This window comes from Megascapheus bottae, chromosome 22 (assembly GCF_031878675.1).
Source record: "Megascapheus bottae isolate mThoBot1 chromosome 22, mThoBot2.hap1, whole genome shotgun sequence".
Classification (NCBI taxonomy): Eukaryota; Metazoa; Chordata; class Mammalia; order Rodentia; family Geomyidae; genus Megascapheus; species Megascapheus bottae.
In genome coordinates, this window is record NC_143530.1 from 8,385,342 (window position 1) to 8,401,580 (window position 16,239).

The 16,239-nt window shown below is 47.6% G+C and overlaps 1 protein-coding gene across 1 annotated transcript in view; it reads left to right on the forward strand.

Moving 5' to 3' along the window:
• Window positions 1-5,285, forward strand: part of LOC150047706 (uncharacterized) — a 5,732-nt gene extending 447 nt beyond the window's left edge. Inside the window, exons 2-5 of the mRNA XM_090355220.1 lie at window positions 1,387-1,437; window positions 1,974-2,095; window positions 3,751-3,809; window positions 4,840-5,285. Of these exons, the coding sequence (XP_090211346.1) occupies window positions 1,387-1,437; window positions 1,974-2,095; window positions 3,751-3,809; window positions 4,840-5,070 (463 nt within the window). The 3' untranslated portion in view covers window positions 5,071-5,285. The remainder of the gene's footprint in view (window positions 1-1,386; window positions 1,438-1,973; window positions 2,096-3,750; window positions 3,810-4,839) is intronic.
• Window positions 5,286-16,239: the final 10,954 nt, after the last annotated feature.

Below are 16,239 nucleotides of genomic sequence, written 5' to 3' on the forward strand. Positions count from 1 at the left end.
TCCTCCTCCTCCTCGTCCTCCTCCTCGTCTTCCTTCTCCTCCTCCTCCTCGTCTTCCTTCTCCTCCTCTTCCTCCTCGTCTTCCTCTTCATCCTCCTCCTCCTCTTCCTCCTCCTCCTCCTCCTCCTCCTCCTCCTCCTCCTCCTCCTCGTCCTCCTCCACCTCCTCGTCCTCCTCCTCTTCTTCCTCCCCCTCCTTCTCCTCCTCCTCCCCCCTTCTCTTCCTCCTCCTCCTCCTCCTCCTCCTCCTCCTCCTCTCCTCCTCCTCCTTCTCCTCCTCCTTCTGTCCTGGGGCTTGAACTCTGGTCTGGGCCTGTCCCTGAGCTCCTTTTTGCTCAAGGTAGTGCTCTACCACTTGAGCCATATTGGCAGTTCTGGGTTTTTCTGTGATTAACTGGAGGTAAGAATTACAGACTTTTCCAGGCTGGCTTCGAGCTGTGACCCTCAGCTCTCCGCCTCCTGAGTAGCCAGGCGAACCTGCCTGAGCTGCCAGCTCCAAGCTCTCTTCCGAGTCTCTGATGAGTGCTCACCAGGCGCTGTTCATCTCCTCTAGCTAAACTCCTTGGCATCGTTGCCCGTGAGATTCTCATCTATAATTAACTACCAAAATTCAGAAGTGAAGCCTGGCTCAAGTGGTAGGGCACCAGTCTCAGGCAGAAAACAAAAGACCAACAGGAATATTCAAGGGACATGTGCACAGGGCCACCTGCCTGTCGGGGGCCACCATCACTCAGCACAGCACCTCCCTTGTGTGTAGGTGCTGTCCAGGGCCACACTGTTGTAAGGTGAATCCAGTCAGTGAGATACAGAGAAGCCACATTTTGAGAGGTGAAACTGAGAGTCTTTACAGAAAGCAGGCATCTGCAGGCAGACTCACTTAATACTGTTAGAAAGCCGAGCCATGAGAGCAGAAAAAGAAGAGCGAGCAGAAAAACAAAATCCAATGGAGAGCTGAAGTGGGACGCCGTGTTGACCTGAGGAGACGGACATAGCACGTGAGGCCTGGTGTAATGGTGTCTGATCTGATTTGAGTCAGGTCAGGGGCAGGGCCACAGGAAACTTTTAGAGTCTCCCAAGTTCAAGGCCTAGGACTAACAGGTCCAGTGACCTATCATTCGAGTCCCTGCCTCTGCCTCTAGGAAGTAAGCATGCCCAGGACCTGTGGGGTGGCTCCCCTTCTTCCACAAAGAGAAGACGGTGCCAGTTAAATCCAATTTATCTACTGTGTGGCCAAGATGGCCCCCGTTAGACCAGCATTCCCACTGGAACGTGTGGCCTTCCTCCCGCGGCTGGGCGCTGGGAGGGAGTGGAGGTCTGGAGTGTGGGGGACACAGATGCTGCTCGTTGCTTTACCCAACAGCTTCCACCACTACGGCCACTCTCCGTAGGACCCAGACCACCACAGCCCCAGCCTCTGCCAGCAGCCCTGGCCTCGAGAGGTACCGCCAGCCCCCTTAAGGTCCTTTGCGTCCTTTTACCCCCCAGTCACCCGTGCCAGGTGTCCAGCTCGCAGGGGACAAGGGTGAAGGTCAGGCAGTCACTCTGGCTGGCTCTCCCTGGGCCTCAACTTCCTCATCTGCAAAATGGAATCGGTGTCCCCGGCTTCCATTACTGTGTCATGGTGGACACCACTGCTGTGTGGAGGCGGCTGCTCTGTGAGCTCAGGACAGCTGAGGGCTTCCAGAGCCTTCGCTCACTAGGTCCCAGTAGCACTTAATGACAGCATAGATGTGGCAGCCAGAAATGTCTCCAGACATTGGCAAGATATGCCTTGGTGGGCATGGCCACCTCTGGCCCAGAGCCACTATCTGCCCGGCCATGGGGGCCTGACCTGGTGTAGGAGAAGCAGTTCGCTTCCCCTCTCCTCTGACACCTTCCCCCCCCCCCCCCGGACTCCCAGACACCATCTCGGGTGGTGGGGGGGATGGGGCGGGGGCTGGCTCTGCTGCCTCACCTGGCTGCTCTTGTTCCAAAGCCCTCCTTCTTCCAACTGGAAGTTCATCACCGCTGCTGTGGTGGTGACTGGCCTGCTGCTGCTGGGGCTTGCTGTCCTTGTGGCCCTGTACCTCAGGAAGAGGCAAGAAAGAGCCAGAAAAGGTGAGGCTCCTTAACCCCCCCCCCCCCAAGCAGACCATCACGTGCTCATGCCTACAATCCTAGCTACCCGGGACTCTGTGATCTGAGGATTGTGGTTCAAAGCTCCAGGACTGGCCAAAAAATACTATTATTATTATTATATATTTATTATTATTATATTTTTATTATATCATAGAGGTGATATACAGAGGGGTTACCATTACCTAAGTCACATAAAGAGTACATTTTATCTTGGGAAACGTTACCGCCTTCTCTTGCTTTCTCCCAGTTTTTCCCCTCTCATCCCTACTCACAAGTTGTAAAATTCATTTTCAACATGGCATCTAGCGAGTGCCACTGTTGCATTTGGTCACCCTTTGTCCCTCCATTTCTGTGCCCACTGCCTGTTCCAAAGACAGATCAATCAACAAACAAGGCAAAAAGAAAAGAAAAAGAGTAACAAAGGAAAAAAACTCTCTTGTTTCCATTGCTTGGAGTTCAATTTGATTAATATTTTAGATGATCAGAGACACATAGTCATTGTACTTTTTGTGTTCCTCCCCGAAGTCTATTCTCCTTTGGTCTCACTGTGTGTGGGGGCCTAGAGTCCTGTATAATTTATTATATCCTGGTGTACCTTAGATCTAACTTCCGCACATGAGAGAAACCATGCACCATCCGTATCTCTAAGCCAGGCTGACCTTGGAGGATTACAGAATTTTGTTGACACACACTGGGTAATATCACTTGAATGGCTTACCATGGTATTTTTATATGAAACAGAACAGCAAAAGGCCAAGATGCTGCACATTTCCCCCTTTTTCCCCCTTTTTTTGGGCCAGTCCTGGGGCTTGAACTCAGGGCTTGGACACAGCTCCTAAGCTTTTTTTTTTTTTTTTTTTTTTTTTTTTTGCCAGTCCTGGGCTTGAGCTCAGAGCCTGAGCACTGTCCTTGGACTTTCTCAAGGCTAGAGCTCTACCACTTGAGCCTCAGCACCACTTCCGGCTTTTTTCTATGTATGTGGTACCAAGGAATTGAACCCGGGTCTTCATGCATGCTAGGCAAGCACTTTAACCACTAGGCCAAACTCCCGGCCCCATCCTAAGCTTTTTTACTTACAACTACCACTTGAGCCACAGCTTCACTTCTGGCTTTTTTTTTTTTTGGCAGTTTACTGGAGATTAAGAGTCTTAATCTCCAGCCTTGGCTGGCTTTGAATGATCCTCAGATCTCAGCCTCCTTAGCAGCTAGGATTACAGGTGTGAGCCACTGGCTCTTGGTCCTCGCATTGTGTGTGTGTGTGTGTGTACAGGTACATGTGTGTAAAAGGGTGTGCTTGTATTGAAGATTGTGTTTTGCCTTGAGCTTCCTTGTTTAAAACCTTTGAAAGACATTAGTATGTATAGCTTTCTTTGATAAAAACTGTAGTCAATATAGCTGTTAGTTGATGAAAAGGATAATCAATATAACTACCAACTAAACTTGTTGGTAAAATTGGGAATTGGTAGTGATCTGAACTAATCATTAAATTTACCTGTTTTATGAAATTAGCCACAGGAATCCAGCTTCTTGGCACTCAGTGCTCTGGGGTGGCTTCTCCCTGCTGCCCTCCTCCTCCATCTTGGTGGGAGGAAGGAAGGGTGCTCCCTCGCTCACCACGGCTGTTTTCTGCACAGGTGAGAATGAGTCCCACCACACCTGTGATGACACTTCAGCGCAGAAGGCGGAGCCCATGGTGAGTGGGTGCAGTGCAGAGGACCTGCCCCGCCCCTCTGCGGGATGCTGTTCTTTCAAACTTCCCAGCTGGCACACACTCACCGTTTCCATTTATACCAACCCTTGACTCACACTCATGATTACTCATGCCTCTGCCACCTTGGGGCCTAGGCACGTTTTTCTAGATTTCCTAATTCAAGCCTGACACAGAGAGAGAGACACAGAGACCAACTCTCCACCTTCACTCCAGTGGGAGACAGCTTTTACTATGTCTTAGGTCACAAGCCAGCTTGTGGCTTGGCTCCCACAGTCCAATCTCTCTGGTGGACAACAGGGCTCCCCAAGCCCCTCAGCAGGGGTTCAGGCCTGGGAGTTTCCCCTTGGGCAGCTCTGTGTCACATGAAGAGCTGAGCCGCCTGACTGCATAGAGCTACGGGATTGGCTGGATCTAGTCAGCTGATCCAACCCCCGCATCCCCCCACCTCTCCCTCCCTGTGTAATGGGGAAGCCAGTTCTAGAAACTACAGGGCTACTCAAAAGTGAGTGTGCATGCAAGTTACTTGTTTAGAGCTTGCTAAGATGATTTCTCCGTAGGCTAGCTAATGCACGCGTGTGCTCCTGGCAACTGAGAGGTAAAGGTAGGAAGATCAAGAGTTCTGTGCCATCCTGGGCCATGTAGCAAAGCCCTGTTCTCAAAACTCAAGGCTTGGGGTTGTAGCTTGGGAATAGAACATTTGCCTTACCCATGTGAGGCCACACACACACACACACACACACACTTCTTAGGCTCTGCCCCTAAGCACTTTGCTTCAGTGATTGTGGGTGGAAGCTGGTTCCACATGTAGAGTGCGCTCCTTGATGTAGAGCAGGAGGCTTGGTGAGGGGCGAGGGCAAAAGCAGGGGTGTCCAACCAGCCGTTCTCAGGGGCTCTGCACAACCAATACCCTGTCCTTCATGTCCTCCCTCCACCCAGCTCTAGGAACCCAGAAGCTAGTGACCACTCCAGCGCTAATCGACAGTGTCCCTCTGTGTCTCTGTTTGATTCCCAGGTTGTCTCTGATGAGGACGCAGGGACCATCTGCTATGCTTCAGTCATCCATGTGCACTCACTGGGCTTTAAGGATTCCATCTATGCCAACATTCACCCTGCCCAGAGGCCCAGGCCGGAACCTCTTCCATCCGTGGAATACACCAGCATTGCCAGAGGCAGGCACCAGCCCTCCTTAGCTGCCACCCTGGAGGAGGTGGCAGATAGGGAGGCAGAATTCCCTGGGCAGTGAGCAGTTACTAAATGCTCACTAGGTGCAAAGCTATCCTACTAGCAAGTGGTGTGGGGCTAAGATGGCCAATCGCTATCAGGGGCCATGTTGTCCTGAGGAAGGGGGAGAGATGACAGAGGACGCCCTTATCTACCCTGAGGGCTGCAGCTCTGCCCTGTACCCTCTGCCCTCTGCCCTCTGCCCTCTGTGAGGTCTGGGACCTGGGTGCTGGGACTCTGTGTAAGCTCAACCCTTTCCTCTGTGACGCTGGCTTCCTTCCTGATGGGGGCCGTGCAATCCCAGTGGATTGTGTAAGTTCCTCTATTGATGCTTAGGACTCGGATGTTGTCTGGAGAACCCTGCTCTTCAGCCTTGCTGGCCTGCCAGGAAGAACACTGAGATAGGCAGTGCCCACTGCCCAGGGGTCCCCTGAACTCTTGCACTTGTCCTTGCCAGTGGGGCAGATGTGAGACATGGGACGTGGGATTGCCAGGCAGGATGGGGCAAGCGAGCTTGCTTTCCCACAGCCCCCCTACAACTCCCCAGGGCTGAGCCAGGCTTCTCCAGGCTGAATGGGAGTGCTGTTCTGTTCCCTCCTGAGTCCATCTCCATGGTGACCTCAAAGGTGACCCGACCTGGCCGGCAGGACACAAACCCAGGCAGTGGACCTCGCAGGGCTGCAGATGTGTGTGGCACAGCCCCTCCCCGCCTCCTCCTGATAGGGAATCACTTAGTCTCAGAGGACCCAGAACTTCCCGCCTCCTGCTCGGGCAGCTGGTTTGTGGAGGGTTTTGTCACCTTGTTGGGAGCCAGAGTGGAATCAAACTGTACCTTGACTTGCATCAGACGATGGCTATATTGTCTTATTGCTTTCTGGCCCTATTCTATGTAAATGACCTGAGAATTACCATATGAATGTAACACCTGGAGGTTGCCTGGGAGAAGAGGAGGGAAGAAGGGGGAGGGGAAAATAAACGCGGCAGTCTAGTCAGTCTTTGCCTGGACGGCGGACATCCCGGACCGAGTGTGTCTGTCTCTCTTCTTTTTCTTCCTAGTCCTTGTCCCCTATTTCAGGAACCCCAATCTGCGAACCCTGGTTTGCTGCCGGTTGGCCCCGGCATCTGGCGCCCGAACAGGGACCCTGAAAATCTGGGACGAAGGTGAAGGACCCCTCCCTGTGGTGAGTAACACATCGTAGGACTATTAAGAGAGTATAGTCAGGAGTAAAAATTATGGGTCAAGCTAATAGCCATGGGTTATTTCTACCGATCTTAACAGGCCTATTTGAAGCCCACGGAACGCGGGTGGAAAAAGGGGTGCTTCAGAGCTTCCTACAGTTTGTCGAGGAGGCATGCCCGAGGTCTATAGAGGAGGAATTCCAAAAAGCCTGGCAGCGGATAGGAAAAAGAATTCTAGATTATTATGATGTATATGGCCCCGAGAAGACCCCAATAGAGGCTGCTACTGTATGGAGTTTAGTAAGTGAATACATAGATCCTCTACATGAAAATGCTGAACTTAATCTTGAATTAAGGGAACTTTATGAGTTAAAGGACCCTTCTGAAAAACCTGAGGCTGAGCCATATGCCGCAGCCCAAGAGAGTGAGATCTTGAAAAGGGAACAACAACCAGTAGATATTGAGTATCAGAATTCAGGTTTGAATATCAAGGAGGAAAGTTATGATGAGTCAATGGAGGGCCGAATGGCTACGATGGAGAAGAAGTTAGAAGAAATCCTACATTTTCTATCGAAAATGGGGACAGAGCAGAGAGCCCCCCCAGAAGTAGGAAAGAAATATGACCTTCAGGCCACTATGGTGTCTGATTCTAAACCTTACCCCTCACACCCACCGCCTCCGGCTGCAGCCTTACGGCCTCAATCCCTTTCTCAACCTTTAGGCAAGCCTAAAGGCCCTAGCAACAAGTCCCTTTTAACAGGCACTACAACCAGGCACAGTGCATCGCAATTAAACCTGACTCAGGCTGCTAGAGAGAGGGAAGGTATTTCAGGGCCTCGATGCTTCCCTAGTTTAGTTGATTATGATGAACAAGTAAACCATCAACCTGTTCCTGTTAAACTATTACAGGATTTAAAAAATGCCTGCTCCCAATATGGGCCAACTGCCCCTTTTACTCAAGTAATATTGGAGGCCGCGTGTGCTGGTATTGCATGCCCAAATGACTGGAAGCGGCTTGCCAGAGCATGCCTTAGTGCGGGAGAGTACTTATTATGGGAGACAGAGTTCACTGCACAGTGTCGGGCTAAAATTGAAACAAATAGGTCTAAGAACCTGCCTTACACTGTTGATCAGTTGTTAGGAGAGGGAACCTATAAAAACACCAAAGATCAATTGGGTTATGCAAAGGAGGCCTATTTACAAATAAATGCTGCGGCGAGAGAGGCTTGGAAAAAGTTACGCAATTCCAATCGTACAAAAAATCTAGTAGAAGTTAAACAGGGACCAAATGAGCCTTATCTAGAATTTTTGTCTCGATTAATGGAGACTGCAGACCGCCTAGTACAAGATGAGAATGCAAGGGAGATTATAGTTAGACACATAGCCTATGAAAATGCCAACGCCGCCTGTCAGGCAGCTATCAGACCCCATAGGAATAAGGGAGGAATCACGGACTTTATTTCACTGTGTGCTGATATTGGACCCTCCCATGTACAAGGCCTTACTTTAGCCGCCGCTCCTCAAGGAAAGACTGTTACTGAGTCTCTAAAATATAGAGGTCAGCGGCATTCTCGGGCTGCTAGACCCCCAGGGCGTTGCTTCTCTTGTGGACAAATAGGACATTGGATGACGCAATGCCCACGCCAGGCCAGGCAAAAGAGAGAAAAATCACCTGGCACATGTCCACGCTGTGGTAAAGGGAAGCACTGGGCTAAAGATTGCAGGTCAAGAACAGATCGCAATGGCCGCCCGCTTTCGGGAAACTGGAGGAGGGGCCAGCCCCTGGCCCCGCAAAACCATGGGGCAGTCCCTCCCTCTTCTCGGCCACAAGTGCATCTTCTAACAACCCCCCAAGATCAGTCTCCGGCCTCCTCCGTGCCACCCCAGGAAGTGCAGGATTGGACCTCTGTTCCTCCACCTGCTCAGTATTGACCCCAGAGATGGGGACACAAGCTCTCCCCACGGGGGTCTTCGGCCCCCTTCCCCCGGGAGTGGCTGGATTGCTGTTAGGGCGAAGTAGCTCAGCCCTTAAAGGGATACAGATTACACCTGGCAAAATTGACCAGGATTTTACTGGAGAAATCAAAGTTATGGCCTCTGCCCCGAAACACGTGGTATCGATCCCAGCCGGTCAAAAATTAGCACAATTAATACTTGTGCCTTTACCTCCCGGGGAGACTACTAATTCCCCATGTGGACAGAGAGGATTTAGATCTTCTGATATCTATTGGGTACAAAGCATAAAACAAGAGAGGCCTGAGATGACTATATTTATACAAGAAAAGCCCTTTAAAGGAATATTAGACACTGGAGCAGATGTGTCTGTGATATCTAAAAAACATTGGCCAGCCCAATGGCCCCTGACAACCTCTATGACTTCCCTACAGGGGGTTGGGCAAGCAACTGACCCACAGCAGAGCAGTGCGATCCTTGTTTGGAGAGATGAGGAAGGGCACTCTGGTCATTTTCAGCCATTTGTCTTGGATCATCTGCCAATTAATTTATGGGGTCGTGATATCATGGAAAAAATGGGAGTGTATATGTTTAGTCCTAGTGCTGCGGTCACTAAGCAGTTACTTGATCAAGGCCTCCTCCCCTTTAGGGGACTAGGCCGAGCAGCACAGGGGGAGCTAGAGCCACTCCAACCCCAGTCTCACCCTACGAGACAAGGATTGGGGTATCCCTTGACGGGAGCTGTCGTTTGCCCTCCCCCACATGCTGATCCCATAAATTGGCTCTCTGAACGACCGGTATGGGTTGAACAGTGGCCTCTTTCACTAGAAAAGATCATTGCAGTACAGCAGCTAGTACAGGAGCAGCTGGACTTGGGGCATGTGGCCCCTTCTAACTCTCCATGGAATTCTCCAATTTTTGTTATAAAGAAAAAGTCAGGTAAATGGAGGCTGTTACAGGATTTGAGAAAAATAAATGCCACAATGGAACTGATGGGGGCCCTACAGCCTGGCTTGCCTTCACCCATGGCAATCCCAAAGGATACTTATAAGATTATTATAGATTTGAAGGATTGTTTCTATACTATACCCCTGGCGCCTCAAGACTGTAAGCGCTTTGCCTTCAGTGTCCCCTCTGTTAATTTTAAAGAACCCATGAAGCGATATCACTGGCTTGTGCTCCCACAGGGCATGGCAAATAGCCCAACTTTATGTCAAAGTTTTGTGGCTAGAGCCATTTCTTCCACTCGTGAAAAATTTTCTTCTGTTTATATTGTTCATTATATGGATGACATCTTGTTGGCTTGTTCTGACCCTATCGTCGTACGACAAGCCTTTGGACAACTAAAGCAGGATCTGAGCCTCTTTGGCCTTGTAATAGCAGCTGAAAAGGTTCAGGAACACCCGCCTTTTACATATCTAGGCCATATATTAGGCCCACACTATTTTAAAAGCCAAAAAATACAATTAAAAACTTCACACTTAAGAACTCTTCATGATTTTCAGCAATTCTTAGGAGATATAAATTGGCTTCGGCCTTATCTAAAGCTCTCCACAGGAGAGTTAAAACCCCTCTTTGATCTCTTAAAAGGAGATACCAACCCTACATCCTTGCGCGAATTAAATCCTGACGCCAGGAGGGCCATCCAAATTGTAGAAAAGGCAATTTCCCAGCAACAAATGACCTATTGTGACTATTCTAAACCCTGGGGAGTTTACATTTTAGCTACTTCTCACTCCCCAACTGCTGTATTGTGGCAGGATGGCCCACTTTTATGGCTTTATCTACCATCAACACCCGGCAAAGTGCTGACCCCCTACTACGAATTGGTAGCTAATCTGATACACATGTGCCGAGTGGATTCCCGTAAATATTTAGGTCAGGAACCTCATTTTATCTGTGTCCCATATAATTTACAACAACAAGATTGGCTATTCGCCCATTGCGATCCTTGGGCCATTGCTTGGGCCAATTATACGGGAAAAATTTTGCATCACTACCCGTCTAACAAACTTCTCCAATTTGCTGCGTGTCATACGTTTCTATTTCCTTCCATAGTACAGGCCTCGCCTTTATCCTCTGCCGCTTTGGTATTTACAGATGGATCCTCAAATGGAACGGCTGCTCTGACCATTAATGGGAAAACTCAATCTTGGGTTACAGGTTTTTCCTCCGCCCAAGAGGTGGAGTTAGAGGCTGTTTTACAGGCACTCGTCCTGTTACAAGACGAGCCCTTTAACTTATACTCAGACAGTCAATATGTAATCCGTGCTCTTCAAGTCATAGAAACTGTTCCCTTTATTGGAACTACTAACTCCAATATTCAGACCCAATTTCGCCAAATACAAACTTTGCTTTGTTCTCGCAACCACCCCTGTTTTTTTGGCTTTGTTCGAGCTCACACTAATCTTCCTGGCCCTTTAAGTGAAGGCAATGCGGTCACTGACTCTGCCACCAGAGTTTACTTAACTCAGGTTGAACTTGCTAAGCAGTCACATGCCATCCACCATCAAAACAGTCGAGCCTTGCGCCGACAGTTCAAATTATCTAGGGAAGCAGCGAGGCAAATAGTCAAGACTTGCCCCAACTGTGTCCCTTTTTCACCAGCCCCCCATTTAGGTATAAACCCACGAGGACTGCTTTCTAATCACATTTGGCAGATGGATGTCACGCATGTTCCATCATTTGGCCGATTAAAATATGTTCATGTTACTGTAGATACTTATTCTAATTTTATCTTGGCCACCCCCCTTGCTGGGGAAGCCACTAAACATTGTATCTCTCACTGCATTCGATGCTTTGCTGTGATGGGGATTCCCTCGCAAATAAAAACAGATAATGGCCCTGGCTATGCAAGCCGAGCATTTCAATCCTTCTGCCGTTCCTATAATATCACTCATATTACAGGCATTCCTTACAATCCTCAAGGCCAAGGCATCGTGGAGAGAGCTAATGGATTATTAAAACATCAAATTGCTAAAATACAGAAAGGGGAGTCGTATCCCGCTACCCCTGTGAATATACTTAATCATGCTTTATTTGTTTTAAATTTTTTGAATTTGGATTCAAATAATTTATCTGCTGCTCAGCGATTCTGGGAAAAAAGAGAGCAGCGTGCTTTTGCCTTAGTAAAGTGGAAGGATCCCCTAACTGGTGCTTGGCATGGACCCGATCCTGTTCTAACCTGGGGTCGAGGGCATGTATGTGTTTTTTCACAAGGAGAAAATGACGCCCGCTGGCTGCCTGAACGCTGCGTTCGGATCGTGGAGAGTGACAGTGGCCATCCAAGCAGCGACTCACTGGGCCTACACCCCCAACCCTCCAGTGGTGCATCCTGCGACGTGGAAAGGACCTGAGTTATTTGTGCATGTCTATTGGGACTGCTACTGATCCACTTGTTCCACACATTCATATGAGCTGTGTTTCTCCTCCTTTTACTATTATGTAGGGACCTTTTAACATATTCATTGACTCTACACAATTTAATATGTGACATTATTTTGTCTTTACCATCCCTCTTCTTAATAACCTTTTTTATAAAAGATGCCCAGGTGAAAAGCAAAGGCCTCCAGAGGTAAGTAGAAGTCGGCCGACCCCCTGTATGTCTGTGTTTTGTTTTATTTTTTTTATTCTATTTTATTTAAAAAAAAAAAAAAAAAAAAAAAAAAAAAGGGGTGCACTGTGGGCCTAAAATAGAGGCCTGGGTGGTCAAGGGACGCCTTGACCCCCCTTCCCCTTCTGAGTTTCTTGTCAATATCAAGGCATACCTGAGAGTCCCACCAGCAAGACATGTCTAAATCTAAAAATAACTGTTTGGTGAAAACATTCATTTGAGCTCATGTTTTTTGTGTTAAGTGTATCTGATTGAGTCCAATTTTCTTGTTATATGTCAATGTCTGATTATTTAAAAGTCTCCGTTTGTCTTGTTCGTGTTACATATTTTTCCTTGTCCAGTTTTGTCTTTAAAATTGGTACCATTTCTAAGTATGGATCCTTATGGTTTTTCTGTGCGTACTCAAGCACACATCCTTGTTATTTATTTGAACATTTCTGGGCCTGGTATGGCCCCTCCCAATCCGCTGCAGCTGAGGTGAGCAGAGGCCAGACAAAGCAGCTGCAGGCTTCGTTCAGTTTCCTTTTTCCTACAACCTGCTGAAGTGACAGTCTAGAGACACTTGGTGACAGGACACAGACTTGTCTTAGTTCTCCTAGGTTTAAGACTCCCACCCAACTTTCATCTGCAAAAAGTAATATGTCTGATATCAGAAACAAACTCTGGAAGAATAAATTTCAGCTAAGTTGCCTTGTTAGAAAGCTTTGTTTAAAAACAAAAACAACAACAACAACAACAAAAAACCTGGTTGTCACCTCCAAGAATAAGCTTTGCAAAAACAACAACAACAAAAACAACAAAAAACAACAACAACAAAAAAACCCTCATGGTACTAAAATTTCCGGAAAATGAACGGCCGATATTAATTTTGCGCGCTTTAAGATCTTTGAGTATGAATGTGTGTACGAATGGGTGTGAGTGAACATGTTCAAGGTTAAATTGTCAGCATGCTGTATAAAACAATGGTTGAGCTCATTTGAAACACAAAAGCAATTGGGTAAATCTAAGTCTAAACTTCAAGAAAATTAGTAGGTTTGAATGTTTCCTATGTCTCAAAGGATTATTGCATTGTCTTAAAGAAAAACTGGTAAATATTTTTCTAGATCCTGAAATCTGCATTTTATTGCAAGGCATACAACTGTTTACATTGTAAACATTGTATCCTGTTTAGCACAGAGATGTTAGGGAATTTGGAATTTATTACTTTAAGTTAAAGTTTGGAAACATGTATTAGAGATTTAAATGTGAAATTGTTCATTAACGTCAGAAATTTTGCCTGTCTGTCTTTTCTTGCAAATCTGATGGTAAAATGTGGATAATGTGATTAGTATTTTAAAGGAATGTTTAAAGGTTTATCTCCATGCTATTGGGTGAAAAAAAAAAAAAAAAAAAAAAAAAGAGGAAACTAAGTCCAGACCTAGACTTTTGGTGCACTGATGTCTATAGTTCTTGCATTAGGGAAAAACTGTTATTTGAGTTTAAATTGTTGTTGGAGTTTAAGACAGTAATCTAAACTGCAAAAAAAAAAAAAAAAAAAAAAAAAAAAAAAAAGGCCCTTTTCTAAAAGGCAAGAGGAGTGACTTGAGCCCTAGGGGGCCTGAAGGCAGAAGGAGTTCTTTGTGCCCTTAAAGGTTTTTCAATTGCAAATAAAGGCTAAGGTGTTGATTGTTTAAGCCAGTATCAGCAAAAGTTTTAAGAACATTGGAAATGGGTTTCTAAACAATATTTGAAAGTGAAATTGTCTTAAATGTTTAAAGAAAGAGAAAAAAGGAAAATCAGGACTACCAAAGTAATTGCTTAATTGCTATTTCAGCTTACTCTTGTAAGTTACTTTATAGCAATCTCCAGAAGGCCCATGGAGAAGGACAGCAGATCCTCATTCAGATGTAAGTTTGGCCCTCACCAAGTTCCAGGTAAGATCATGCTTAGAGACTATTTCTGTATTGACCACCTTGTTGCTTCTAATTGGAGTAAAGTGGCCTTTTGTAGACTCATTGATCTGAAAGCCACAGTTTTGAGCCTGCCCGGGCAAAGCAAAGTCCCTGTGAGACTGTGGTGTCTAATCTGCCAGCAGGATGCTGGGACAGAGTTGCTTTGGAGCTCGAAGTGGCAGAGTGATAGCTCTGAGCTGAAAAGCTGGGGGGAAGCACTCAAGCACCAAGCTCGGGACTCACAGTGGCAGGGTGCTAGCCTTGAGCTGGAGAGCTGAGAGACAGCGCCCAGACCCTGAGTTCAAATCCAGCAACCAACAAAGTGAAATGCCAATGGCATGTTTATCCCTGTGTGGAGAGACACTACCGGGACAGGAAAGCCTCTGCTTGGATGGCAGAGTTGGTGTCAGATCTTAGAGTCACTTGTGCTTGGCCATTCAAATTAATCAGAGCCGGGAGGTCATAGAATAGTTTGTAAGCATGCCTTACTAATGCCCGTGCCTTTCATAACTGGGCAGGAACTTGTCAATCTTCTGTGATAGTGGGTAGTTTAAAGTCCTAATTGAGCGAATTTTTTTATTTTTGACACCAGCCACAAATTCAGGAAAAGTTTGTGGATCTGAAGCTTGTGTCTCTATTAATCTGTTTAGATCTGACAACTGAAGCATTGTTAAGGTTGCAGAAATTTAGTTCCCCAGACAATCAAGAAAAAGCCTTTGCAAACGGGTGCTAGGTAGGCTGCGCTGTTGTGGCCAAGGATGGTTTGTGCAGTTGTTGAATGTCAAGTATGATTTCTAGTTTGGAGTAGATTGTTGTTCCTGGTGTCTAATCCTTGCAACCCCTTGATAAAACAGGCTAGGCTTCTTAAGGTCCCTGGTCAAGCGTGGAGACGGCACCCCTGAGTCAGCTTGAAGAAGTCACGGAAGTTGAATCTCCGCCCATCAAATCCCCGTTGGACCAAGGGACCAAAGTCATTTTTGGAAAATGTGACAGGATAAATTAGGGGTATAGAAAAGAGTAAAAATTGCACTTGTGTTTCTTTTAAAATAAAAAACGGGGGACATGTTGGGAGCCAGAGTGGAATCAAACTGTACCTTGACTTGCATCAGACGATGGCTATATTGTCTTATTGCTTTCTGGCCCTATTCTATGTAAATGACCTGAGAATTACCATATGAATGTAACACCTGGAGGTTGCCTGGGAGAAGAGGAGGGAAGAAGGGGGAGGGGAAAATAAACGCGGCAGTCTAGTCAGTCTTTGCCTGGACGGCGGACATCCCGGACCGAGTGTGTCTGTCTCTCTTCTTTTTCTTCCTAGTCCTTGTCCCCTATTTCAGGAACCCCAATCTGCGAACCCTGGTTTGCTGCCGGTTGGCCCCGGCATCACCTGTCCTCAGTTGCCAGAATACCAGCCCTTCCCACAGAGTGGGACTGAGGCAGGTGGCAACAAAGCCAGGAAGTGCGGTGAGATGCGGCAGGGGAGAAGTTGGGAGGTTTGGGGGCTTGGTGGGGTGGCCCCAAGGATGAGGTATTTTAGGAGGAGGAAGATGAGTAAGCCCCAGTCACCTGTGGCTGTGGCATCTCTGATGCCCCCAGTAGGTTGTGCACCCTGAGGAAGGGAAGACTGAGAGGCAGGCACGGGCAGTGAGCGGGTGTCCTGGCTTCTCCTGGCTCTTGGAGTCTCTGTACCCAGTCCAGCGCAGGCGCAAGTCCTTCTCCTTGGCAACCGGATGTGACTGAGAGGCTGAGCAGTGGCTGCATCCTGACCTTGTCCCCCCTTGACTGCTGGTCAACCATGACTCTTGAGCAACACCTCTGTTCTTGCCTGCATCTGACTGTGATTGCTGACTTGGGTCTCCTGTCTGCACTAGTCCAGATGCAGCTGGGGCCATTTAGGGGTTGGGTTCCTCATGATTTGTCAAAACCCAAAGGCTTTTCTCAGACTAAAGTGCCTGGAGCTGAGGTCTGTTTTGATTAGGCAGTGGGTGGGGGATATCTCAGCTGCAAGGCCTGGGGTTTAGGATAGGGTAATTCAAGGATGAAAGGCTCCATGAATGAAGTGCTTATAACATGCCAGACCCTGCTATATGCATGAATGGTTCAAATCTCCCTAGACCTTACAGATGGAGAGATTGAGGAAGAGAGTTGTCATTTCCCAAAGATAACCAGAGAGCGAACCGTAGCTCCTCCTTAGCGTTGACATTTAGCCATCATGATTCTGGGGGCTCTGTTCCCTTAAAAAAAATCTCATGCTTACCAGGCACTGGTGGCTCTCGCCTGTAGTCTTAGCTACTCAGGAGGCTGAGATCTGAGGATTGCAGTTTGAAGCCAGCCCAGGCAGGCTGTGAGACTCCTATTTCCAATTAACCACCTAAAAACCCAAAGTGGAGCTGTGGCTCTAAGTAGTAGAGAGTTAACCTAGAGCAGAACAGCTCAGGGATGGTACCCAGGCCCTCCCTGAGTTCAAACCCCACAACCAACAACAATAACCACAAAACAAAAACTCATGCTTGTG